The sequence below is a fragment of the Mustela putorius genome, unplaced genomic scaffold, assembly GCF_011764305.1.
Source record: "Mustela putorius furo isolate JIRA1106 unplaced genomic scaffold, ASM1176430v1.1 tig00003858_pilon_pilon_pilon, whole genome shotgun sequence".
Classification (NCBI taxonomy): domain Eukaryota; kingdom Metazoa; phylum Chordata; class Mammalia; order Carnivora; family Mustelidae; genus Mustela; species Mustela putorius.
The window spans coordinates 49,561,137-49,589,032 of NW_025422010.1; the positions used below are offsets into that span (position 1 = coordinate 49,561,137).

Here is a 27,896-nt window from a genome sequence, read left to right on the forward strand (position 1 = left end):
GTTCATGTCTTCTGCCCATGTCTTGATTGGATTGTTTGTTCTTTGGGTGTTGAGTTTGATAAGTTCTTTATAGATTTTGGATACTAGTCCTTTATCTGATACGTCATTTGGGGATATCTTCTCCCATTCTGTCAGTTGTCTTTTGGTTTTGTTGATCTTTGCTGTGCAGAAGCTTTTTATCTTGATGAAGTCTCAATAGTTCATTTTTGCCCTTGCTTCCCTTGTCTTTGGTGATGTTTCTAGGAAGAAGTTACTGCTGCTGCGGCCAGAGAGGCTGTTGCCTGTGTTCTCCTCAAGGATTTTGATGGATTCGTATCTCACATTTAGGTCTTTTATCCATTTTGAGTCTATTTTTGTGTGTGGTGTAAGGAAATGGTCCAGTTTCATTCTTTTGCATGTGGCTGTCCAATTTTCCCAACACCAATTTTTAAAAAGATTTTATTTATTTATTTGACAGAGAGAGACACACACAACAAGAGAGGGAACACAAGCAGGGGGATTTTGAGAGGGAGAAGCAGGCCTCCCACTGAACAGGGAGCCCAGTGTTGGGGTGCTCGATCCCAGGACCCTGGGATCATGACCTGAGCCGAAGGCAGATGCTTAATGACTGAGCCACCCAGGTGCCCCACCAACGCCAGTTGTTGAAGAGACCTTTTTCCTATTTTGTCAAAGATTAGTTGACCATAGAGTTGAGGGTCCATTCCTGGGCTGTCTATTCTGTTCCATTGATCTATGTGTCTGTTTTTGTGCCAGTATCATACTGTCTTGAGGATGACAGCTTTATAATAGAGCTTGAAGTCTGGAGTTGTGATGCCACCAGCTTTGGTTTTCTTTTTCAACATTCCTCTGGCTATTCAGGATCTTTTCTGGCTCCATACAAATTTTAGGATTATTCGTTCCATTTCTTTGAAAAAAGTTGATGGTATTTCGATAGGGATTGCATTAAATGTATAGATTGCTCTGGGTAGCATAGACATTTTCACAATATTTGTTCTTCCAATCCATGAGCATGGAATGTTTTTCCATTTCTTTGTGTCTTTCTTAATTTCTTACATGAGTATTCTATAGTTTTCTGAGTAAAGATTCTTTGCCTCTTTGGTTAGGTTTATTCCTAGGTATCTTACGGTTTTGGGTGCCATCGTAAATGGGATCTGCTCCTTAATTTCTCTTTCTTCTGTCTGGTTGTTGGTCTATAGAAATGCAACCGATTTCTGTGCATTGCTTTTATATCCTGATACTTTACTGAATTCCTGTATGAGTTCTAGCAGTTTTGGGGTGGCATCTTTTGGGTTTTCCATGCCATCTAATGTGCTGCAGTTTTAACATAGGGTATCACAGATTTAAAAATCACATATTTCTGATTTTTTTAAGAAAAGAACTTGAGGGGTGCCTGGGTGGCTCAGTCGTTAAGCGTCTGCCTTCAGCCTGGGTCATGAACCCAGAGTCCTGGGATCGAGCCCTGCCTCCAGCTCCCTGCTTGGCAGGGGGCCTGCTTCTCCCACTCTCTCTCTGCTGCTCCCCCTGCTTGTGTTCCTTCTCTTGTTGTGTCTCTCTCTGCCAAATAAATAAATAAAAATCTTGAAAAGAAAAGAAAAGAACTTGAGTTGATGTGATTATGAGACATTTCTGTTGTAAAGGCATAGGAGTTTTGTTTGTTTTATAGTAATTGAAGTTGAGGCTCCACTGTGGGACCCTGGGACCATGCAGAGTGAGTGACCATCCGATAGCAGGGCTTACTGGAATCATCTATCAAAAGGTAAAAAGGTCATTTTCCCAGACGCCATTTCAACCACGGGAAGCAGAAGATTTCTTGATCTACCGTTCAAAGACATCTGGTTTTAGAAGACAGGAAAAGAAAGGAAGAGAAACTGCTTTTGTACAATTCCATAAACGTAGTTTACAAGAATGTTCTTCCTACTGAAACAGGTGGGATGACTCCACATAACCTGACTGCTTAGCCATCACAAACTTTGGATGCCCAGAAATTCTGCTTTCACAGGGATGCTCTGCTAGTGTCTGGAAATACTAAGACTGGGCCGGCAGCCCATTACAAGACTTGCTGGAGGCTCTTAGTTTGTCCCAAGTGCTGCTGAGGTCATTAGCCTTCTTCCACTAAGCAACACCTGCCCCTTCCCAAAGCTCTCCATTACAGCTGGCCCCAGAGAATTCCAGAGGCATCCACACCAGGAAAGCAAAGGGAGAGCTCTTTGGGTATGAAATGTAACACCAAAAGCTATTTCGTCCTTGTACAGGCGCAAGTCCTGCTGCTTTGATTCTAGTTCCACAGTCCAGTGTTCACTTTCTCAATTCCTGCTCTGTTTCCAGGCAATCGGCTTCGGATTCCCAGAAAAATCTGGTAGGTGAGGTGGGGAAACCAGAAGCCAACTATGATGCCAGCCCCACATGAACTCAGCAGATTGCTGTGAGTTCTTGACTTTGAAGTTTGAAGAAATGTTTGCAGCTGCTTCTATCTGATCCCCCCAAGGGAAGGAGGCTCAGCTACTCCACAGAACCGGAAATGTGCACAAACTTTGAAATGGTCCCTTCCCATTGTCTTGTTCTTAGAGGTCTGATCCTGTCGTGGGCTTCTCTTGCCCTTGTATGTTCAGTGGCCCCATTTCATTTGGGGACCTTCCCTGCTGTCCTGCCATCTGGTCCTGGCAGGGCTGTCACCACTCGGTCCTCTTTTCTCCCCTGCACAGGGGCGGTACTGTGACCCAGGCAGGGCCTTCCCTCATTGAGGAGCCGCGGCTGCAAGCAATCTTCTCATTTGGAAAGAACCAGACTGTGGAGAGAAGCCAAGCGGAGCCAAGGGGAGCCAAGCATCAGAGCCCTGATGACATTATCTGTACTTCTGGACTGGGGCAGGTTTCCCCATTTGCATTTGAATGGTAACGCAGGGTAAATACGGTTCTGTGCTTCGCTTTTTTTCTTTTTCTTTTAGTTAAACAACATATCCTTGAGATTACTCCGCATCAGTGTAAGGAGGGCACCCCCATTTATCCTCACAACGACACAGTTCTTCAACGTATGGATGCATCAGTCACTGATTCAACCACTTCTCTATTGATGGCCATCTAGGGTTATTTCCAATCTTTCAATATTTCAAGTGCACAAAGCTTCATATTTTCCCATGGCTGTTAGTCTTAGAGGTGGGGTTACTGGATTATCCTATCAGTGTAATTTTGGCAAGACACGGACCAATTCTTCTCCACAGGGATTGTTCTGCACGCTCACTAGGAAGGGGGGGTATTGTGTGTCTCCACCATCTGGCCAACAGAGTATGTCATCCAACCTTTTTTTTTTTTCTCTCTCCAGCATTTTAATCCTGTTCTCTCAAGTCCTGCCCTCCTTGGAAAGGCAACGCAGCTTCTCACCGACAGCAATGACATCCACTTGATAAGACTGTAAGAATATTCATGGAGGTTAAGTTCTAGAGGTGCTGGCAAACCAAGCCTAGAGAGGGTGGAGAACTCATCTATGTTGAGGGGCAGATCACGACCTCCTAACTGGTGATACTGAGGAATAGCCCAGGACACTGGAAAAAGATGGAGTAGAGGTTGGGGAAAGTGGTGGCAGCGAGCACCTTGGGGTACATTTGGAGGTGAGAGAGGACACAAATTGTAGAGAACAATGTAAGATGTTTTGTCCCAGCTAATAGCTGTGGGAGTTGCTTTGGTTTATCTCCAGAAGTGTAAAACCACTGGTAATTCAAGAAGATTTTTAGTATATGAAATTGTCTTTCTTTTTTCCAGTCTTTTGGGAACTAGATCTTTTGGGAAATAATCCCAACGCCCCTCCTCCCCTTCACCCTTCCTCTGGCACACAGCAGAAAGCTGTTTCAACATTGTTAGGGAAATCTTGGGCCCTGTTGGTTGAGTTCAATGCGTTTGCCTCAATTTCCTTGTCTCTTTCTTTCTTTCTTTTTTTTATTTTTTTTTTTAAAGATTTTATTTATTTATTTGACAGAGAGATCACAGTAGGAGAGAGGAAGGGAAGAGATCACAGAGAGAGAGGAAGGGAAGCAGGCCCCCTGCTGAGCAGAGAGCCCGATGTGGGACTCGATCCCAGGACCCTGAGATCATGACCTGAGCCGAAGGCAGCGGCTTAACCCACTGAGCCACCCAGGCGCCCTCTTTCTTTCTTTTTAAAGATGATGGGGGAAGCAGGCTCCCTGCTGAGCAGAGAGCCTGATGTAGGGCTTGATCCCAGGACCCTGGGATCATGACCTGAGCTGAAGGCAGAGGCTTTAACCCACTGAGCCCCCCAGGCACCCCAATTTCCTTGTTTCTAATAAAATAATAAATGCCAAGAATATCATTTAGAAGCATACTTTTAAAATTTTACTAGTGGGGTAAAACAGTTCTAAAATGAAAAGACACATTTCACCTTTTAAATCAAGTAGAGAGTTTTCAGGTCACTTGGGTTTTCGTTTTGTTTTTTTTTAAACAATCAATGAACTTGTTAAAATTGTTAATGAAAGCAGCTGTTTTAGACCTCCAACCACTGAGTTGAAGGATGTAATTTATTTTGCTTCTGGCAAATGAAAATGTAAAGAGGGAAAAAATTTATTCCTCTTTCTACCAAAATTCAGATCAAATAATTGAGCATTTGTGCCATCTGGAAAAGCTTAGACTGAAACTTCCACCACACTTTTTGAGGTTGGCTGAAGCACTGCCTCCAAAAATATCTAGGTCCTAATCTCTGGAATTTGTAAATGTGACCTTATTTGGCAAGGGACTGTGCAGGTGCGATTAAATTAAGGCTTTTCAGGTGAGGGGATTTTCCCGGGTTGTCTGGGTGGGCCCTAATGTAATCACAACCCTCCTTCTGAGGGGGAACCTTGACTACTGGCAGAGGAATAGAAAGACGTAATGGTGGTTTCCACGAGGAGAGAGAGAGAGTTTTGAAAATGGTGGAGAGGAAACTGTAAGCAGAGGAAGACAGAAGATTCTCCCCCGAGCCTTCGGAACTTTGTTTTGCACCCAGTGTTACTGATTTCAGCCTTCTGGTCTTCAGAACTGTAAGAGAACCGATTTCTGTTGTTTTAAAACACCAAGTGTATAGTCCTTTGTGACAGGGGCCATAGGCAACTGATACACTTTCCGGCTTCTAGGAAATAAGAACTTGGTCTCTGATTTTGAAATTGACTGAATCAATTACCGGGCATGAATGAGACAGTAAAGGCATTATTTAAAAGAACAAATTTGCGGGGTGCCTGGGTGGCTCAGATGGTTAAGCCTCTGCTTTCGGCTCAGGTCATGATCCCAGGGTCGAAGAATCGAGTCCCGCATCAGGCTCCCTGCTTAGCGGGGTAGCCTGCTTCTCCCTCTCCCTCTACTGCGCCCCCTGCTTATGCTCCCTCTCTCTCTCTGTCAAATATATAAATGAAATCTTTAAAAAAAAAACAAAACACAAATTTGCCTCTTTGAGGGAGAAACCCATAATTTATATTAAATTTCAAGTGCTCCATTTACAAATAAGGTCATACCTCACCTGGCATGATGGTTGTCCGGCTGCTCCGAAGGTTTTCGCTACTATAAACTATCTTTGCTATTATGTTTTTATCTTTAATTTTTTGAGAGAAAGTGTGGGGAGCGGCAGAGGGAGAGACAGAAGCTTAAGTGGGTTCCATGCCCAGTGCAGAGCTGGACATGGGGCTGAATCTCAGGATCCTGATACCATGACCTGAGCCGAAATCAAGAGTCAAATGCTTAACCCATTGAGCCACCCAGGCGCCCCTTATCTTGACTTTTTAAATGTATTGTTAGGTTTGCAGTTACAACATAAACTAATTCCCAAACGTTCCATGCATGAGCTTAGGCTGCAATAAAGATGGGTAGCAAAAATCTCAAAACCTCTACAATAATAGATGTTTATTTTTGATTTATACTGAATTTTGGCAGCTAAGTTTGTGACCTGCTCTAGGCTGCAGGTCAGTTTCAGGTCTGTTTCTTGTGTGTCATCATGAGGGCTTAGGAGCAACCCTCAGCTGGGTTGTAATGTTCCAACCATGGAGGGCGAGAGCACAAAGAAAGTGGCAAAACTTGCAAAGCCTCTTATCTCTATTTTGAATTGGCCACTTGCGTCTTCTGCTCATAAGCCACAGGAGCAGAGTAAATTACGTGGTCAGGTGTGATATCACTGGGGCAGGAACACTTATTCTGCCTGAAGGTGAGGAAGTGAATATTTGCTGAAACAGTCATGAATGGGCTCTACTCTTCCATCCTGAAAAAGTTAGCTGAAATCAAAGAATGTTGCAGGAAATACAGTGTTGGCATTGCGGCAGTGTCTGAACCTGAGACTTCTGTCTGAAATCAAGGCTCTGAAATGCGGATAAAGTGGTCTCAGGGTGGTGATGGCCCTGGTTCTTAGCAAACAGGAATCCACTTTGGATTGCCATTGACTAAGATTAACCGAATAAATTCACAACCACATTCATTAATGATAAACACACATGGAATGAAGTCACCATGGGTGAGCGTCAGCAGAAACCAGAAGAGACACATTCCAGACTTTTAGATATTAGAAGTAGCAAAGCATAAAAATTAGTTATGACTTGTTTAGTGAAGTAAGTTCGGAAATACAATAAGAAACTATCAGGAATGATGAAGCCGAGTAGAAAAATAGAGCTTTTAGATATGAAAAACATATCTGTTGAATAAAAGCCTTGATGGGCTAAACAAACAAACAAAAAAACTAGACTCCACTAAAGTTACTTAGCAAAGCAGAAGAGAGATCTGCATAACCCCCTCAGAAGGCAGCACGGATGGACAAGGAGGTGGGGTACATTAAAGAGGGTACGAGACACTGACAATAGAATGATAAAGTCTGGGACGCCTGGGTGGCTCAGTTGGCTAAGCAGCTGCCTTCAGCTCAGGTCATGATCCCAGCGTCTTGGGACTGAGTCCCGCATTGGGCTCCTTGCTCAGCAGGGAGCCTGCTTCTACCTCTGCCTGCCACTCTGCCTGCGTGTGTGCTCTCTCTCTCTGACAATTAAAAAAAAAAAAAAAAGAAAGAAAAGAAAAAAAAGAAAGAATGAGAAAGTCTACGTGTGATCAGTTGGAATACCAGAGGGACAAATCTGGAGAATGGAGAAAGCAGTATTTGCAGTGATGAAAGCTATTTTTTCCAGAAATAATAAGAAACTTAAATCCACAGATAGGGCTCAAAGTAGATTAGGCAGGATAAATAAGAGAGCCACATATAAGCAAATTATAGAAAGCTCAGAACACCAAGAATGAAAAGCAGCTAAAGATAAAACAAATGACCTACACAGGAACAATAATTAGACTAAGAGCTGCCCATTCATCACTAGCAATGGAAGCCAGAAATCAGACGAATAGCATCTTCGAAATGCAGAGAATGAGACCACCCTTTTACCTTGGATAAGACCATTGAGTTTTGAAGGGTTGTCGTGTTCCCCAGTTGCTCCCCAAAGTATTCACGAACTTAATGACTTTAGAGGGGTGGGGCCGGGTAAATGGGTGATACTAGCCACATTAAGAAGATTTATTTACATCTTTCATTCCATCACCACTCTGAGTCTGCTTCTAATATATAATTTTCATCATCTTTCATGTACAGAGACATTTTCAGATAAATAGAAACACAGTTTATCACCAGTCAGCCTTTACTGTTCCTCAGGAAGAAGGAAAATGATCTCAGATAAATGTCTAAGAAGCAACAAGGAATCCTGAGAAATGAAACCACAAAAAACACATTGCTAAAAATAGAAGAAAAAGAAAAAAGGTATGAAAACAACTAATTTGGTAGTTTAAAAAAGGATGCAGGGATGCAGCACTCAATCTGAGGACCCCGGGATGAAACTGGGTAGTGATACCATGGAAGAAGCAAATAAAAAAATAGTGTTTTAAGCTTCTTCTGTTGTTTAGATGGGGGAGAAGACTAACTTTGGATTTGTTAAGTTAGGCATGCATATAAAATGTTAAAAGTAGACAGTAAAAGAATAGAAATGCAACAATGAACATGCCATCTGGGAGAGGGAAACAAATAAGAAACAACAGCACAATTCAATAAAAAGATTCATTTAAAAGGGAAAAACACAGTGAAAATGTGGAAACAAATCTAGGTATTTTAGAAATATTATTTAGAAAGGAAAACAGCTAAGATGGCCAGTTATGAGGCAAGTGTTTTATCACACAGAGGAAAAAAAAATAGGAATCCGGTATCTATGTCTCAGATATTTTTGGAGGCCTAGAATGAACAGCACACAGGTGTTCAAGGTATGGTTCTTAAAAAGCTTAGCTATATTTTTTTTGCAGAAAGATTAGTTATTTACAAGCCTCTCTTCTCTACCCACCTCTATACTCTTAGCAGTTGGAAGCATGGTTTATTTCCATGCGTAATCATAAACACCTTAATCTGCGGTCTTTATAGGTCAATGAATGCAGCTAAGTTCCGAGATAACACCAGTTTTTACAGGTACGTGGCCATCTTCAAAAGGCCTGTTTCATGGGCTTTCTTTTTAAAGAACCCAAGTCACCAAAAAAATTGAGAAAAATGTAGTGTTATTTATATGAAATTTATGCAAATATGTGACACTCCATTTTCAGCAGTGGGTACTTCCAAGGCTGGATCAAGTTACACACAGTTAGCCAAGCCAACTCAGTTTGTAAAGAGGCTTAACATTAAAATGTTCCCTATTTGTGATCCTCCCGTTGTACTTTAAAATCGTTCTTGCCGATTTTTCACTTCTGATGACCCAGTGAAGAGCATTTACCAAACACCCACAGCATCAGATCTTAGGACGGTTCAAGGCAGCCCCCAAAGCGAACAAAACGGAACACATTCTAAAGAACGACCTACAAGTCAGGTTCTGGGTAATTGTTGGGTAGATGGGAACCCGACGAGAGGATGCAAAACAGTTTGGATAAGAACGCCAAATATTTTTTTCTTAAGGGTTGTCCTCCCCACACTATCTCCAACCCCCCAACACACACAGATTGCTCTGCTGAGACTTCTGAGTACTGGGGGCAGTTGGAACTGGTCAGCAATATGAGTCACGTTAAGTATATTTGTTTACATCCTATTTCCTTCCACAAAGGATTTGAGTATGTTTATAATATGCAACTTTGTCTACATTAAAAAATCAGGATCATAGAAACTATGTAGAGTGGGAACATTTGTCTAGGCTAGAGATCCCTAAATTTTGCTGTGCCTTAGAATCACCTGGAGAGACTCAAAATCCTGATGCCCACATGGCACCCCAAATCAATTAGTTCAGTGTATGGGGGAGGAGGGCAGAGAATAATAGTTTTAAAGCTGCCCAGGTGTTCCTCTGTGCAGTCAAGTTTGGGAACCACTGGCAGAGAAAATTTACATGAGCATCACCTGGGAAACCATTGGAAGCACTGAGGCCTAGCTCTCTTTCCTGAACTAGTGTTATCCTAGCCTCCTACGTTTGCAACTGAGCACTTGGTACTGGGCGCTGGGTCATTTTAAAGCTCCCCGGATGGTAACAATGTGCATTCAGCATAGAGAACCACTGCACTGGGGGAAAGCCGGTACGCAATTACAAAGGGGACTGATTTCATTTTAAATAGGTTCTTTCATGGCTTAAGGCCATAAAGTTGGTCCTGAGGTGCCTGGTGGCCAAAGTAAATAGAAAAACAATCATTTGAAATAATTCTTCTCTTCCGTATGTAAAAGTTTATCAGTTCCTTGGAAGAAAGAAAGCTTTTCTTCAGAGGTCTGAAATGTCTCTTTTGAGTCTTCTTACAGGGGCCATTGAAGGATGTTATGGATCACAGTTTTATAAACACCTCTACAGTAAATGACATATGGAGAGTCTCATGTCATTTCTAATTGCCGTCCCTGAGGGAAGGCCAAGGATATGACCCAAGAGTGCCCGCGATGCTGGCTGTTAGGGTGGGGGTTTGGGAGCAGACCCATGAAGACAGGATGAGAGGAAGTATGACACACCTCTACAGTTCCTGTGTAATTTCAGCCTCCCCAGAGATAAAGGCTGGGACTGTGTACCTCCAGGATGTAGGAAGGGTGGACTATGTAATTAGAAATTACAATTCTCGATTAGAAAACTTTAAAATCAATTTACACCCCCCCCCCTTAAAGGGCACGAAGCTTGACAAAGGCCAGCTGGTGAGGGTAAAGAAGTACTAACTCATGCAGGAGTCATAGGCCCGTGAAGAGCATGTTACCATTGAGGTGTGCACAGGTGTGTCTGCCAGAGAACCTTGTTTATCAAAAGAAAAATAATTTAGGTCCGAAAATGTGGAAAAACTTTGGAAATGTGGAAAAAGAATGAATGGGGAGACCTGTCTTCTGTGCTAAGGGTTAATTTTTTTTTTTTTTCTTCCCCGTAGTGGGCTTTTCTGGCTTCTAAGTACTGTTGATTTAATGGCAGATCTTTGGTCGACCAGAAGGCTTCTGAGTATAAGTGCTGACTCCCTGCATCTGCAGGGCAGATTGTTTTAAGCCATTGTACTGTCTTGGGGAGGCAGAAGGGAATTTAAGTTAGGTTGGGTACGCCCATTTTCTTTTGAAAACGATTTAGCTGGGCCTACGGCAGATATTTTAGTAAAGTAGCTGGCAACAGCCATAAGGATACTTATGGATCACGAGTTCTCGCTTCTTACTTGAAGAATTCTGAAAGCACCCTTTTAATCCTAAGTAGGCGTCCCGAGGTTTCCTCTCAAAAGAAAATGGCATGTTCTGCTTTAAAAAAAAAAAAAAAAAAAACCAACCAAACCTCAAAAACCAAAAAATGAAAACAACCAAAAAAACCAACAACTCGCAACATCTAAATTTAAGGAAAGGCTTCCTGGAAAACGTCGAGGGATGAATTTTTCACTTATTTAAAGTAGTCTTTGGCGTTCCTATAAATCTGAAGGATGAAAACGAACTGCTTGCTATGGAAGAAACAGTAGCGGGGAGGTGAGAAGAATCCTACGGTGGCTAATACAGACGTCTGTAGGGTTTGCATATGCAGAGGATAACCTTAAACTGGAGTTTGGTATTTCACGTTGCGGCTCACAAATGAGCTGCCTTTTATTCAAAGAACAGCGCTGTCTGTTTTCGAGTGGGTGGGTGTGTACCCAGAGCGCGCGCCGGGTTGGTTTTGTGCCCTGTGAGGTTGACACAGGCAGTGGCGACTCGCGGCCACACCGGGGCAGCCTCTTCCCTGCAGGCGGCCGGGTCGGGCGGATCGGCCCCGGGAGCTGACACCGTTGCCAAGTCCGGCTGGCTGGGCTTGCCAAGAATTTAAAGGGGTCTAGAAACATCCATGTTTCCCCCTTTAACGATTACGGCGAGCTCAGGGCTCTGGGTAAAAAGACCACCGGGAAGAGGAATGAACTGAGCGGGTTCCCCCCCACCTCGGGAAAATGCCTTCAGCCCCCCCATCTCCCCACGCGCCCAAATGCCCAGGTCGCCCCTTCCCCAAAACAGGGAAAGCTGGAAAGGGGAGGGTGGATCAGCTCGGAAGGCCAAGCCCGCACCCGCCCCCAGCCCGGGCAGACCCGCCGCGGGGCCTGGCGATCCCCACCGCGCCGCTCGGCCGGCCGGGGGTGGGGTGGGCGTGGGGGCAGAGCCCCGCCAGCCCGCGGCCCGCGGCCCGCCCCCCAGGCCGGCCTGTGATTGGCTTGGGGGGCGCGTGTGCCCGCCCCGGCGAGGCGGGGAGGGTCCCCTCTGGGCGCCTGGTGGGAGGAGGCGGAGGACGGGGCGGAGAGAGCGGGGGCCGCAGGGAGCGAGCGAGGGGGCGGGCGAGCCGGGTTCCGGAGATCCGAGAGCAGCCTCGGAGAGGGGCGGAGAGCGGCGGCCGGGCGAGCGGGGAGGGGAAGCCGGGCGGGCTCGGCGCCGCCGCCCGCTGCACGGCGCGCTCTCGGGACCGCCAGCCCGCACGGCCCCGCAGCCTTCCGGGAGGAAGCGGCGCAGGCAGCGGCCGGGGCGCGCGCTCGGGCTCCCTCACCTGCCGGCGTCCGGCGGCTCCCCCGGAGGGACGGAGGGACGCGCGCAGGCCGGGCGCGGAGGAGGAGAGAAGAGCGGCCGCTCGCGCCGCAGCCCAGCCGCCCCGGAGCGCCTCGGAACCCGCGCGGGGCGCCGGCTCCATGGCGACCGGGCTCGGGGAGCCGGTCTACGGACTTTCGGAAGACGAGGTGAGCGGCGTCCCCTTCCCGCCTGGGACTCCCCGGGGAGTTCCTGTCCCGCGCCGGTAGGGGGGGGGATGGGGACTGGGCCGACCCCCGGGGTGCGCGTCCCCCGAGCCTGCGGCGGAGCCCCAAACGCGGGTGCGCCGGGCGGCGGGGACCCGGCTGGGGGCGGGGGGTGCTCGGGCCCATCCTCCCGGCGCTCGCGCCCCGCGTCCCCAGCGGAGTGCATTGTTTGTAAATAAAGCGGCGCGGCGCCCTTCGAGCCGGGGTTCGCTCGGCCGCTTCCCCCCTTTGGGGGGGTGGGAGGAGGGCGCGTGCGCCTCTGCCCCCCTGTTCTCCCTCCTCTTCCAGCCGCGTCTCCCGGGCTGTTGGGCAACTTTCCGCCTCTCGCCCCTGCAGCTTGAGAGTCCATGATGTGTGTCACGTTTGGGTCTCGGCTGGGGGCCCGCGCCGCGCAGGGGAGCCCGGGGCCGCGGGGGAACCCGAATTGTTCTCAGCCCCCTCCCCCCGGAACTTTCCGGTGAGAGTGTCCGCAAGTGCGCGGACGAGTGCCTGCTGCTCCCGGTGGGAGTGGGCAAGACGCTCCAACTGGGTGTGTCTGTCCCTCTGGCTGGCAGAGTCGAAACCAGAAGTGTGGATCTTGGGGTCTTTTTTGGCGGGGGAGGGGGGCGGCCAGCATGGTGGCAGGTGCTACTGGAAACTTCGAGGAAGCTTGCAGCCCTGCCATTTTTTTTTCCCCCTCCCAACGATTCAAAGCCCGGTACCTCCGGGGTAGGTGGAGGGACAAAAGCTCCATCGATCCCCTTTATTAATAAAGCAAATCAAATAAGCCACGCCCCCAAGGCTGTCGGTTTGAGTGTTAAGAGCTTTGTTTCTATCCTCACTCTCTCCTCGCGGTTCCTCCCCCCCCCCCTTTGGAAACGATCCTGCTCCATCGCTGCTTAGCTCTCTCTCGACCAGCCACGCTCGGCTCTTATTGGTGTGTTGCTCTGCCAAAAAGGGGGGTGGGAGGCCTGTCGCCGGCGCGGCGTGACCGGCAGGGTGGATGGAGCAGGTAGGAGGGCTTTGCCATCTGGCGGGGTGCGCGCTCAGGTCTGGCTCCCCTTTGGAGAGGTGAATTTACAACCCATGAAGCATTACTGAGCAGGGAGGTATTTCCTATACTGGTTGTGCATTTCATGAAAAGTTGATGCCCGAAAATTCAAGGATTTCTGGCTTTCTCCTTTTCTTCCTCTCCTTTTTTCCTGAGGTTCTCTCTTTCGCTGGTGTTGGGGGTGGGGTTAGTGGAGAGGCTATAATCTGGACCTGCCCATGTTATGGCTTCTCTCTCTCACCAGCTTGCCCGCTCTGGTATGGGGTGTGTGTGCGTGCGCGTGCTTTGTAAGTGTGTAATGGAATAGTTATCCTGGGGTGGGGAGAGTGTTTGGGGGTATGACCTTTTTTGTCTTCACAGGGCTAGGTAAGGCTTGCTGTGGTATGTAGTTTATCAGAGAATGATCACAATGCAAATTATGTGTGATTTACGTTTTCGATTATTTTGCCTTGCTGTGCTCGTGTGCAATTCCCTTTTTGGTGCAGTTACCTGGGGATGGGTGAAAAGGATCGTTGTCTCTTTCACCCCGGGGGTTCTCCTCTCCCAGGCTTCTCTCTCTGGCTCCTCTACCCTTTGAGGAGCTTTCCCTTTCATTCTGTACTTCTCCATTTAATTAGCAACCGTAGATGGCTGGCAGTGAGCTTTTAGAAAGGTGCTGAGATACAGACATTCCTAAACAAAGGGCTTTTGAGGTATTGTTGGGGGAAGACAGCTGTACTTCAGCTCTGGTCTCTCTTGTTCTGAATTACTTGATTTTTAACAGTGCAATGAAGAAAAATTTATTAAGAGTGTTTTGGGAAATTCAACTGGAGATAGGAGTCCAATGCATGTCCCTGTTGTTGGTTCTTTGTTTACATACCTAGTGTCCCCATCTACCTAACATACATCTGGCCTCTCTAGATGAGTTAACTCGGGTCGTCCTAACTGGTGTCCTGTGTGGAAGTGAAGGATAGAATATACACAGAATTGGGGTGTGTGTGTGTGTGTATGTGAATGAATGAGTTCACTCCTGTATGTTACTACAGGGACGTTGGGGCTCTGTGGGGAACAGCACGAGGTGATGAAGACATTTTCTTGACTGGGGGATGGCTATGTTGCTGGTACTGTGGGGTTTCCCAGCACGTTGTAACACAAAAGACAAGTCGCATCTGTTGTCTTTTTTTTCAGCTTCTCCTCCCAGTGAAAAAAATAAGGCAGGGCTGTTTTGATGACTTCACATTTCTCTGGTATTTGCTTTTTATGGGAGGTTTCGCACCACCAGGTCAGCCTTTGGGAAATCAGAGAATGCCTTCGTAGAATATTAACAAATTGTTGAATTTGCACAGCTTGTTTTGTCCCCCTGAATTAGTCAGCGTAAGAAAACAAATGAAAGATCTTAGCAGACTCTTAAGCAGCCCAGCTGATGAAACCAGTGGCCAGGGTTGGTTTTCTAAGGTGTGTCCCCCCCCCACCCCTCTGTGCCCCGCCAAGGCGTTTTAAAATATGAGTGCACTTCAGTTCACACACTTGGTGTTCTGTGGAATATTACACCTGAAGCAAAATAGGCGTCCATACCGAGTGCATTAAGTTAGTCTGTGTTTTCATTAGAAGTTGATGGAAAGCATTGTGTGTTTGCAGTGCACTTAGTTTCCTATCCCATCTCAGAAAGATTTCTTTTGCTCTGAATACTGCTGGTGACGAAGCATTGCGGTGGGATGCTGAGACAGGACCTTGCTGCCAGGTCTCCGGCTTCTAGAATGGAAGGGGTTAATTATGGGCTTTGCTTGTGTGAGTGTGTGGACTGTTTATTTTTTGTGTCTTTTCTGGCTGAGGTTCCTCGAGGAGGTAGAGTTCATATTTACTGATGTAAATCAGGTCACCTTAGGGAGACCAAATTTGAAATTGCCATGAAGGACCTTGGTGTTAGATTAACAAATTAGCAAAACTTGGGATGCAGGGCCCAGCATCAGATTCGGTTTGGAATCCGAACATTGGGATTAGTTGCTACATCTGGCTTGGTTCCTTGGCAGTTTTTTGTTTTGCTTTTTGTTTTTATTTATTTTATTTTTTTGGCAATCAGTGGCACATTTTGGCAGTTTATTTGGGAATGTTACTGTTAACCTCTTGAAGTCTTTGATGACAAAGTCTTAGAAAGGTATCCTTTATTGAAAAGATTCTGGGTAAAGTAAAAACTGACGTCTGAATGACATCTTTCTTATTAGATGTGGCATTTTTGGGGTGGTTACAGTGAGGCAGATGGCACAGGAATGAAGGCCAGGCTGACGTGGGATAGTACTTTGACACCCTCTCTCTGTGTTTTCTACAAACACAAATGCTTGGTTAATGTTTCATATTGCCTACTCTGCACCTAGCATTGTGTTAAGGCTTTATGTACTTGTGGTCTCATTTATCCTCAGGAGCCCCCCCACCCCCACCCCTTAAGCGGTGCTGAGATTTACAGATGAGCACTGGAGGCTCAGAGATGTTAGGTGACCTGCTTAAGGACACACAGGAAATTACAGAGTCAGGATTTGAACTCCATTCTTTTGATAGCACAGCCCTAGTTTTTAGCATTCTTCCTCTCTTCCAAGTTCTTGAAAGGTTTTCATTGCTAGGTTGTTGAGGTTGATTTGTAATGGAGATAAACCTCAGAAGTTGTAAACAGAAGACTCGTAGGTCCGAATTGACCAGGAGGCTTGCTTAGTGTGGTCTCCACTGTGTTTTAAAGCTTGTGAAATTTTGCAGAAAATGGCAAAAATCTAACCTCATTGGGGCTAGTATCTTCACTACTCCTTACTGTTCTAGGATTCCTTTTGTTCCTACGGGTGGTTTAACCATTAGCATAGGTATATTTTTTCTTTAAGATGCTGTCAATTTTAAGATGCACCATTATTTTATGTACTGCTGATACAAAAAAAAAATTGGTGTCATACTGTGATACACCATTAATTTTATGAAGAATCCTTATTTCAGGATGTTTTAGAATTACTGACTCTCATTAGAAACCTGGGATAATGGGGCACCTGGGTGGCTCAGTGGGTTAAGCCTCTGCCTTAGGTTCAGGTCACAAGTCAGGATCTCAGGGTTCTGGGATCGAGCCCCACATGGGGCTCTGTGCTGAGCAGGAAGCCTGCCCCCCTGCACACCCCCCCACACCTGTACTTGTGATCTCTTACTCTCTCTCTTCTCTCTCTCTTTGTCAAATAAATAAATAATTTTTTAAAAAACCAAACCAAACCTGGGGTGACCCTGGGCGGTCAGTTTCAGTAGGTTCCTCATTCAATGCTTTCACGTCCGTTGCTGGTCAGATTTCTGCCTTTCTGTTCCTGAGAAAAGGGGTCGCATCGGGGAAATGCTCTTCTGGGCATTGGCAGAGAAGAAACAGGGATCCTACAAGCTAGGCTGCCTGAATAGCCATCTGTAAGTAATTCAGAGTGGTCGTTCATTTTTTAAAAAGTGGTCTGTGTTTTCAAGAGATTCCTTGAAACCCTGCATGCCGTGCCATCTTTGCAGCTGGGGCAGACGAACACAAAGATTGCTTTTGGAAATTGGTTAGAATATTGTCTGGACTAAAGGTGGAGGCTGAGCTGCAGTTCTGCAGAGGGAGAGAGAAGACTTTCCCATTTGTCCCAAGTCCGGATGCGTGAGTCAAGCCCAGCCATGCCGGCCGGTGTGCTTTCCGCCTGGGACACGAGCGTATTCGAGTTACAGCCTGCGTCGTGATTGCTGACATGTAAGAAAAACCATAAAAGGACCTAGGTTTTATTGTGACATTTAAAAGCAACTTTATAAACTGGTGAATATAATGTATTGTCTTAAAGGTCTACTCTCATTAGGTTTTTATTTTCTTAAAGGATTGTGCGGCCTTTGTAGAAACTGACATTTTAATTTATATTCCATTTAAGTCAGAAGGCTTTAAATGATCTTGTTCCTGAAAAGCAGTTTCCCTAACTTAAGGAACAAAAATAGTTTTGTTCAAAGGACTGTGGCAAAATGGGAATCACCAGGCCATGGTTTCTTTCCCGTAGCAGAACTCGGTTGAAAGAGAAGTGGTTGAATGGTACCTGGGCGTCTCCGCAGTGCAGCGAGAACCTGCATCTCAGGAAACTTCCTTGTAAAGGTTTCATGATACTGAATCATGAGTATGTTTGTTGTTTATTTGGAAGACCTTTCCAGGAAGCCAGCCCCGACGTTAGAGGATGGCATCACACATCATGGCGCCAGTGCTCTGGAGTTCCTGTGAAATCGCTTCTGCGCTCACTGTGAGGGAAGAAATGTTGTGCTCTTGGCTCATTTACTTGTCGCCTGTGTCTTGCGTTTACTTAAACAGCATAGAAGCGCGGTAGTGTGTGACCCGTGAAAGAAATCAGTTTGTCTTCGACAGATTGAGATCATCTTCAGATTTTTGAGTTAGAAGGTCTATTTGAGCAGATGTTATTGGTGTCCTTGAATTCTGGGTCCTAGATGAATAGCAGTAAAATGAGATTTTACCTTAAGAGTTTTCAGGTGTTTTGATGTTGTAGGTCTGTGGAGTGATTTTGGTTTAGTGATCTATTTAATTGGCAGTACAGCAAACTATACTTTTGACAGATCTGTATGAAAGAGGATCAAAATAATATATGAGTAATTTTGAAAGTGCGTTTTAGAACAGTAGGATTGGGGAAGGCTGTGAGAAGGGCACCCAGATGTTACTTTCTGTTTTTGTTCTGTTTCTCTTTCAGGTCAGCATATAAACAGATACATCTCCCTTTCCGACTATAGGTGGCAATGTTTGTACTGTTTCATGATGCCGCTCCTGGTTGGGAGTTGCCTCTTGGTGGAATATGGAAGTGAGAGCCGAATTGAGAGATGAAGATAAACTAGATTTAGAAACCAATATTTTCCTACAAACTAAAAAAAAAATTGTGTAGGTAAAAACACTTAAGGTGATTGTCAATCTGAGCATTATTAAGAAACATCCTTTATCTAGGCCATACTAAATCTGGAAGAGGAACGGGCATTTGGATCTGGGGGAACCCCCCCCAAAGCATGCACAGAGAAAAGTCTCTTTGAGAACCTCGGTCATGTCCTTTGTTCTTGGGTGCGTAGGGTCTTCTAAAAAAATTGCTAGGGGCGCCTGGGTGGCTCAGTGGGTTAAAGCCTCTGCCTTAGGCTCAGGTCATGATCCCAGGGTCCTGGGATCGAGCCCCACATTGGGTTCTCTGCTCAGCGGAGAGCCTGCTTCCTCCTCTCTCTCTGCCTGCCTCTCTGCCTACTTGTGATCTCTGTCTGTCAAATAAATTTAAAAAAAAATTGCTAGTTCTGTACGGACTGTTCTGGAATTGTTGGCATTGACTTTGAGGAGGAACTAATAATTATCACCACTCCCGAGTATTTGATTGCTGGAGAACCTCTTGATTCCTGAGGTAAGACTGTGGCTCGGGTTCAAGCAGAGAGAAAACCAGCAGTGTAAAGATCTGGGACCCACATTTCATAAATACAGAGGAGCTCGTTAGAGTTGTAATGATTTGTTCTGAACCTGAGTGGCCTGATTGCGGCTATTACTGTAATACCTTTAGGTGAGGAAAGCTGTGTTCCATTAGTGCATTTGGGGTAACTAGCTTAAATTTGACCCTCTAGTCGACTTTTTGTCCCTGACTCCACCTGTATTGATTCAGAACTTGCCAAGTTTAATGGTGAGACTCTCCGATTGCCCCACTGTCATCGAATTCAGTGTTGGGTGACTTCTTGGCAGGCAGGCATCCACGGAGAGATTTCGTATTTTTATACCTCCAATTCACCAAGAAAAAGGGACCATTGAAAAGTGATTTTTTTAAAGAAATTTTTTAAAAAAGATTTTATTTATTTGAAAGAGGGAGACAGCACAAGTGGTGGGGGGCAAGGCTCCCCGCTGAGTAGGGAGCCCTATGTGGACTCGACGGGGGCCTCGATTCTAGGACCCGGAGATCATGACTTGAGCTGAAACCAGGTGTCAGATGCTTAACCTACTGAGCCACCCAGATTGGATTTTACATCGCAGCAGGTTAGTGCTGCGATGTAAAATCCAAGATGGAACTTGGAAGGGCTTGTAGGGATCATGGTGGGACGAAGGGGGGGATGGCCTGGCAGTGGCGGCTGAGGGTCACGACCCATCACCTGCGGTGTGTTCGCGCTCCCTTGGACGGAGGCGTTCCGGCACACGGGGGTGAAGTTTGGATGGATGGCGTGAGTGGCTCAGGCCCATGTCCGCCTCCTGTCTGCTGGACATGGGCCCTGTGCTCTTTCTACCCCCGCGAAGGACTGGCGACTTCCGGGGGTCCCTGGAGTGCTGCGACAAGGGCAGAGCTGTGCCCGTCAGTCTTGGTCTGGCCTGTTAGCCCGGTTTGCATTTCCCCGCTGCCTTCGAGGCCTGGCTCGAGAGTTCTCCATGGGAGCCGCTGTGGATCGTGCTCTGCAGTGTGCCTTCCAGTGCCTGCTGGGAGGCCCAGCTCGGCGGTGGGTGAAGCCCTCGTGGCGGAGAGCCACTGCCGTTGGGGAACGTGGCCAGCACCTTGGTATCTGGTGGGAAGTCCCACCGAACCGCCTCTGGAACATCTGTTACGAATTAGTGTCTCAGAATGCAGACTCCGTTCAGTGATCTACAGGATTTCGAACGTTCCACGGACATTTTGGCAACTGTGTTAGAAATCCCGGGCGCGAGGACTCTGGTGGAGACAGGCTTGGTCAGAGGTGACGGAGAAGATGAAGATCGTCTCTTGATTTTTTTCCTTTTTAAACGAAGATGTTTGTTGAATGGGTTAGTTTTACTTTACATGCGTATGTCTTTTTTTTTTTTTAAATACTGGAAGTTATGTTGTCTGTTGTCCTTCCTTCCCCGCCTTACACCCCCACCCCCTAAAACAAAAGCCTGAGCTGTTTAGAGAATTGGCTGAGTAAGTTCTCCTTGTGTATCTCACAGAACTAAAAGCTCCACATACTTACACTCAAATCTGCCGACTACTTTTAGAACCGGAGTCTGTTGAAAACTCGGCTCCCCCCACCCAGTCTCCCCACCCCCCCTCAGTTAATAAATGATTCATCTTTGGGTGTTAGTCTAGTGCCAACTTCATCTTTGGCAGTTTGGGTTGGAAAGGGGAAGGAGTGTGAGGTTTAAAGAAAAAGCAAAACTGAGAATCCCTTTGCTTCCTTTAATCCTCCTCCAGTTCCCTTTGTGCTTCGCGGCTGGGCTGTGATAATTGGATGCGAGCAGAACCCCAGGCAGGTCGCTTCTGAACTTTGAACCCGCTGTACGTCCTCCCCATTCTTTAGTAACTCTAGAGGATAAATGCATGTGGCCCGTGGCCTAAGCTCTGGAGGGAGCTGAACCCCATGTTGATATTGGAGTTCCAGAGTATGTTGATGCTGACGATTGAGAAATTGGTATGTGCCATGCCGTCTGCCTTTGGAAGAGATGTTTTCATTTCACTGGCTGTTACTAGTGAAAGAGAACACTTTGAGCTTGGGCTGAGAGCTTTTCCTTTCTTCTCTGAGAAGTGAGATAGAGAAGAGCATCCTGCCATCATGGGAATGGCTGGCTGGGGCGCAAGGGTGGTATTGGAAAGTATTTAATAATGTGGAGAGGTCACTCATCTAACTGGAAAAGTAGGTTACAAAATAGCGGGCGCAGTGCAGTCTCGTGCTTAAAAGTATTTATGCATATGGGACACCTGGGTGGCTCAGTTAGTTAAGCGTCTGCCTTTGGCGTAGGTCATGATCCCAGGGTCCTGGGATCCAGCCCCACATTGGACTCCCTGCTCAGCTGAGAGCCTGCTTCTCCCTTTCCCTCTGCCTACCACTCTCTCTGCCTACTTGTGCTCTCTGTCAAATAAAGAAATAATTTTAAAAAGGACGTATGCATAGGGAAAAACGACTGGGGATGTATCTCAGGATGTTGATGGTGGCTATCTTTTGAGCAAAGGGATTTCAGCTGATTCTCATGGCCTTTTTTATATTTTTTCTTAGATTTTTCTACATGGAAGTTTTTCTTAATACAAAAATAAGTTTCAAAGTGAGGTAGAAAGAAACCTCCCAAATGCTTGAAGCACTTCAGGCTCTGGGTAAAAATGAGAGCACTTGCTCAGAACAAATACTGATGGTTTGTGTTCAGCTGAACATATGTTCATCGAGGGCCTGCTGTGTGCTCTGTATTTAAGGATGTCAAGGTCAAGGTTGTGCATTGCCGCTCTTGCTTTTGAGGAGCTCCCTGCCAAGGTGGGAAGCCCAGGGGTAGGTAAAGGGTGGGACATTTTTCAAACAAAGTGACCAGGAAATGAGACTTTTTTTCATTTGTAGCTTGTAGAACAGGTTTGGTTTTCTCCACCATGGACATTTGTATTTTCATACTGGAATTGGTATTTTCATCCTTCTGTGCACTACAGGGACATGGAAGTAATTTAAATCTTCAGTGGCGTTTTGTGTTCCCTGAAATTTTTGGTGTGCGGTATAAAAACCGAACAGAAATCTGTTTCTCTTCTTGTATATTTGGGTTTTGCCTGAGTGTCTTGGTGGTGCAGCCCTGAGTGGTTCTCAATGTCAGAATGGTACTAGTGCACCAGCTATGTCATCTGTGCAAATATCTTGGTATCTGGAAGCTGCTGGGAGCAGGCTTGGAATGTCCATCCAGTATCCATAGGCCCGTGTATGTTTTGTGGTGGTCCCTTCCCGAACAAAAGGGTGCAGTTGACCTATGTCACCTTATGTGTCATCTGCCCCCCCCCACCTGCCCGCTGCTTTTAATATTTCCGACATAAGGATGCATCTTACAGCTGATCTATGTGTTTAATGTGATGGTGGGTTTTTCATACCGCACTCCCTTCTTCCTGTCCCCAGAGTTACAGCCTACAAAACTGTGGTGCCTGAGTTGGCCAATCTCAATTTGTGTATTTCGGCAGCCTGTGTGTTATTGTAGATTACTGATAGCTGTCATGGAGATGAACGTTATCTCTCCCTCCGTTTTGTGTCTGTTAAGTGCCCACCTGGACGGTAAAGACATGTGCCAGTTCAGTGATGTCACTGAGGAATCAAGTTCCATTCTTCACTCTGCTGTCCAAAGTCTAGTCCTTTTCAGAGCCCTGTGAGTCCTAGGGGGGCTGCCAGTGCCAACCAGAGCTGTGTTCTTTTTCCCAACTTGAAGAGCAAAGGGAATGGCTTCCTGTGTCTTTCTTTTGAGAGTAAAGAAATTTCATTCCCAGAGACACCCAGGCAATCTCCTGTGTCCCACTGGCCACGGAAGCTTCCGTCTGCTTATCTCTCAACTAGCTAATGGCAAGGAGGGGATGGAATTACGTTAAGTCTTCTAAGGTTCTACTCCTTGAACTGAGGGGGAGTCCGTGATGACCTTACAGCTGGGTAATTGACCCACCTTCAGAAATGCCCATGGCGCTGGGAGAGCACATGCTCCCTTCAGCCCCAGTATTCATTTAAGTATTGCACGGATCTCTGGGTGATACACTATCTGTTCCTTAATAGATGAAAGGAGTTTTCTTTTCTTTTTAATGGTCTAGTGACTTATGGCTGAGTAGGTTTGGTCCCCCAAACATCCACCCACAATGGTGAAGAAAGAGTAGGATACTGCAGTAAACCTCCGCCTTGGGAGGGGGGAAAAATGAGAAAACTGAGCGTGGTGGCGGGCAGATGAGGACTGGCCCGGAGTTCCTGGCTTGGTCAGGTGGTCTGGCAGCTTCGGGCCCTGCTGGATTACGCCCAGTGTGAGACCCTCCCGTGGTCCGTGTCCTCTGCAGCTGCACCTGGCTGGGGCGGGCACCTGCTCGGTGTGAGTGTGGGGCTTTAGGGTTGTGTGTCTGGGGGTTGAACAGCCACGGCCAGGGTCACCTGACCTGAGTGTTGCTCCTGGGAGAACTTCGAGTTGGGTTTGTTTGCGTCTAGTCAAGTCCTTGGGCTGGTAAGAACAGCTAGTGACCTTATCTAGATGAGGTCCGTGGTTCTGGGAATTTCTGTGTCTTAGTGTCTGGTCTCTGTGCCCTGTTCATTCCCTGTTCCTTCCCAGGGCTTCTGCCTCAAGGCAATTTGAAAGGAGCCTGGAATGAAGAGATGCAGAGTTGTGGTACGACGGCCAGCCGGGCGCTTGAACCCACTCTGCCTCTGCTCTGCTTCTTCGGAACGACCAGCTTCCCTGGACTGGGACTGTGGGACCCACAGGACTCCTCTGCTTGCCCGCTGACTCGGCCGTTTCAGTTTGATGTATAGCTCTTTGTAGACAAAATCTGTTCTGGTTAGGGCTCCTGACTGCAAGCGACAGTGACCGGTCCCGAAGAAGTTTAGCAGAAAGGGATTTACTGAAGGCATTTTGGATAGCGCAGAAGTACCCGTCAAGCTGGAGACCCAGGCTTGACTAAGAACAGTCCTGGGGCAAGGAAGGCTTTGCATCCCCCACCACGGCCAGAGAACCCTGGCTCCCGGCCACCGAATGCCGCCGTGACCCCGGTCCTCCTGTCTCCAGATGCCGTGTGGGGGCCCGCCTCCTGCTGGCTGCGCCGCCTCTCCTCTGCTTACCTGTGTCGGGGCCTCACAACCACTCAGGCTCAGCGATGCAAGAGAAGGACTAACAAGACCCAGAACTGGTTCTACTCACAGTGACGGTGTCTTAACAGTAATAGGATATGGAGCAAAATCCACAGGGAAAGCTGCGTGCACTGGGTTCCAGAGGAAGCTGGGTGCTGAGCTCCCGGGAGGCCTCTCTGGACGGCCACACGCAGGATGCGCAGAACTCCTCTCGTGGTGGCGATTGTGACAACATGTGGGCGGTGTTGTCCACCCGGGAATCTCCACAGACTCCAGGCCCAGGGATTTTATTGGGGAGAGGGGGACGACTCCCCTGTAAGTACCCTGTCTGCACGCCCTACTGTTCCTGCCTCGGGAAGGAGAGTCGGTGTTCCGTGTGGACCACGTGCTTGGCACAGTCCCGGCGCAGCGGGACATGCTGCTCATTTAGGGAACACTTTTTATCTGTGGAGGGAACGGTTGCCCATTCGAGTTCCCAGACTCCAGCCGAGGGCAGTCTTGAAAGCAGGCCTTTGTAAGGAGAGCGGTCTGAGGCTGCTGCGCGGCTTCTGTCTGCAGCCCGCCTCTTGGAGGCCTTGGCCAGCCTCTGTTGCGGTGCTGCCCGGGGAGCGGTGCGAGGGCTCTGCTCCTCCTTTCTGAAATTCTCGGTGTCCTTCCTGGGAGGTGGGCTTGGCCTCCCGGCAGAAGTCGCCCTGTGGGGGATCCCCAGACATAGGAATTGTTTTTAGGTGCTGGCCAGCGCCGCATCCTCCTCCCCAAAAGAAGACCCCACTAAACGTGCCTCGGGCCCATTATAAATGTTAAAGGTGCTTGCAGTAATGAGGCGATGCGGTGTGTGCTGAGCCGTGGACGTCCCTGCATCAGGGAGAGGCTGTGACATGTTTTTGTGTCCTCGATGGGGGCTGAGTCATTCGTGTCACCCCCCTGCCCCAGTGCTGTAGGGGTGCAGACACTCTCCAGGGACTTACAGTATAATAGATGGATATGGTAGGGGTTGAGCTGAGCCCAGATGAGCTACTTGAGGTTTGGAGACCGAATATTCCAGACAGGGTAAGAGCAATACTGAAGGCCCCAAGATGAAGATGAGCTGGAGGAACAGAAGGAAAACTGAGTGGCTGGAGCTTGGGGGAGGCTAGCAGAGAGTGGGGTCAAAGAGGGGCACCGGGGACAGATCGGGAATGGCCTTGACAGCCGCTGTGGAGGGCTGGGGTTTCCTCCCAGTAGGGGGAATCCATTGGAAGGTTTCTGGCAGGGTAGTAGCAGGATCTGACTTGTGACTTGAAGGGGCTCTGGGGAAGGGGTTGTTGGGGGCAGGATAGGGATGAAAGCAGGGAGGCCAGGCAGGGAAGTGGGGAACTGGTCGGTGAGGAGGTGTGGCAAGCTGGGATTCGGGTGGGGCTCGGCAGGGGGAGGTAGAATGGAGGGGCTGGGCATAGGTTGGGGAGGAATTGTCTGGAACTTAACAGTTCCAGAGACAGGACCTAGGATTTCGTTGTGAGCAGTTGGGTGGAATGTCCATTCCTGGGAGGAAGACCGGAAAGAACAAGATGGGGGGGGAATCTGGAGATCAAAAGGTCTGTGTGGAGGATAAAAGTAATACACCTGCCAAGCATCGGCACAATCCCAGCGGGCAGGTGGATGTGAGTGTTTAGAGCCCAGTGGAGCTCTCCAGGCGGGGATGTTGGGGCCTTTGGTGGGCTAGTTGACACTTGAGACCTGGGACTCTGGAAGGTGAAGACTTGGTGGAGGAGCTGGGCAGGCCCTGGGCGGGGAGGGTGGCTGCTGGGATGGGGTTGGCCGACATTCCTGGTCCTGTGGGGCCCCTGGGGCCAGGAAGCCTGGGGGCAGCGGCATTGGGATGGGTGGGAATGGATGCTCTGGGGAGGAGAGCAGACACATGGGGACTGGAGGCAGCCCTTCAGAGGAATTTTGCTCTGAACACAGCGGGAGACCTGTGGCAATGGGTCCTGGAGGATGTTTTCTGAAGTTAGGAGACCCCAGAGTGTATGTGTGTGAGGAGGGGAGAAGCTGGTACAGGAAGCGGGTCTTCCTACGCAGAGAGCTTGGTGTGATCACTGCTGTTTGGTTCCTGGGCCTGCATTCGGAACCATCTCTGGTTGTGTGGGCATAGCTGACCCTTCAGTTGCCTCAGGCCAAGGAGGTAGAAGCACTGATGCGTCGGTGCTGACCTTCTCCTGCCCGGCGAAGGCAGGTGATGGCGGAAGGGGGTCATGAGTATGAGTTGGCCTACAGTGGGAAAGGCACGGAGCTTGGGGTCAGCACCAGACATGGCGGAGCTGGCCTGGCCGTGCTGGGCTCTGGGAACCAGCCCGGTGGCAGCCAGCGCCAGGGGACGCACACCTACTTCATGCCTCATGAGTGAGATCACAACCCAGAATTTAAAGTCTGCACAGAGGAGAATTGAGTTTTTTTCACCTTTCAAATGGAATGTCAGGCTTGGGAATTACATTCTCATGCATGGTTGGTGGCCACAGTGGGGTTCCTAGTGCCCTCTCTCTTCTCTCTCTCCCATTGCCCTGACTCTTTGAAATGCTTTCATAGGCTTATATTTGATATCTTTAAAGCAACTTCAGTCTTGTTAGAATGAGGCTGATCTTAATACCCAAAAAGGTTAACAATTGCAGGAAGGGACCAGAACGCACGCTCACGGAGAGCTTCATGGATAGGATGAGATGGGTTGGCAAGTCCGAGTTCCAGAATGTCCCTGTTGAAGGAGCAACTGCTCGGTTTTATTATTGTGATTTTAACTCCCAGGCAACAAGGACCGTGCCCTTCTCTGCCAGGCAGCCTGAATTCTGGAGTTTGCAAAATGGCATTTCAAGCAGGTGCTCTGGTGTGGACAGTGACAGTTCTAACTGTTTCTTTGCCCTTTTAAGAATTTGTGGAAAATGAAACCCAAGGTATGTCAGAGGATCAAAGGCGAGTCGAGTCTTGCCCTTCTGTTGAATGTATTTGCTTTTCTTGGGGGCTTAGAGAGGCAAGAGATCTGTCTTTTCAGTTAGAATTTTGCTCTTACCTATCCTTGCCCCCCCAATTCTAGGTAATGGCATAGACTAGGAAAAAGGGATAATCTCTATGGTATGAACAACTTAGGATTCAAAAAAGACCTTAAAAATGAATTTTTTGGGCGGGGGTGGGGGTTCCAGCTGATCTGATGAGATGGTCCGATCTGTGAGTGACTGGAGTGAACACCTCCCTGGGCCTGATGTTGTAGGTGGGGGCAGGTAGCCGGGGGCCTGCGGCTCTGGCTCCCTGCAGGTGTCTGATCAGTTTTAAGACCTGCCTACACACAGCGATTGCTGGTGGTGGGCTGTGAAGGAGCAGAAGCAACTTTACAGGACGTTGCTTTTCGGTGGAAAAGCCAGCTGGGGTGTCCAGCACACACGGAGCTTCTGAGCTGAGTTTTAAGACTTTTTTTTTTTAATTTGACAGAGACACAACAAGAGAGGGAACACAAGCAAGGGGAGTGGGAGAGGGAGAAGCATGTTCCCCGCGGAGCAGGGAGCCCGAAGTGGGCCTCGATCCCAGGGCCTCGGGACCATAACCTGAGCCCGAGGCAGATGCTTAATGACTGAGTCCCCTGAGCTGAGTTTTAGATGCAAATAAGTGAGCACCTACAATGTGAGCACTTCCGCATGCCCCGCGCTGATGCTGAGATCTTCCGGAAACCTCCCTTAATCGTCCCATTAGCTCTTTGAGGCGGGTCCTCCTAGCTCCGTCCTCCGGGGTTGGGGCGAGAAACTGAGGCACGGAGATGTTAATGGACTTGCTCAAAGCATCACAGAGCTAGTAACTGGCGGAACCCGGACTTGAATCCGGGCAGCCTGGCCCCCAGGACCGTGGATGGAACCACCACGCCTTGGGGTCTCCCGCGGGTTTTCACGGAGGGGGCGGACGGCCCTGGTGGCAGGATCGAAAGGCAAAGAGGGCGTGGCTGTGTGCGGGGAGCCTGTGGACTTGGTTGAGGAACTGGGTCTCCATCCGCTGAGACACTTTGGGAAACTGGTGTCAGTTTGGGCTTTTCTGGTGCTCACCGTGGTGCAGCAAGGGGAGAGTGGATGTGAGGTGAGTGACGGCAGCTCATGCGGCGGCCCGGCAGAGAGGCTGGAGATGACCGCAGGCACCAGCAAGGG

General features: G+C 48.1%; 1 protein-coding gene across 1 annotated transcript in view; it reads left to right on the plus strand.

Moving 5' to 3' along the window:
• Positions 1-11,711: 11,711 nt before the first annotated feature.
• NEDD4L (NEDD4 like E3 ubiquitin protein ligase) overlaps positions 11,712-27,896 on the plus strand; it is a 330,740-nt gene continuing 314,555 nt past the window's right edge. The window contains exon 1 of the mRNA XM_045065672.1: positions 11,712-12,137. Coding sequence (XP_044921607.1) covers positions 12,090-12,137 — 48 coding nt within the window. The 5' untranslated portion in view covers positions 11,712-12,089. The remainder of the gene's footprint in view (positions 12,138-27,896) is intronic.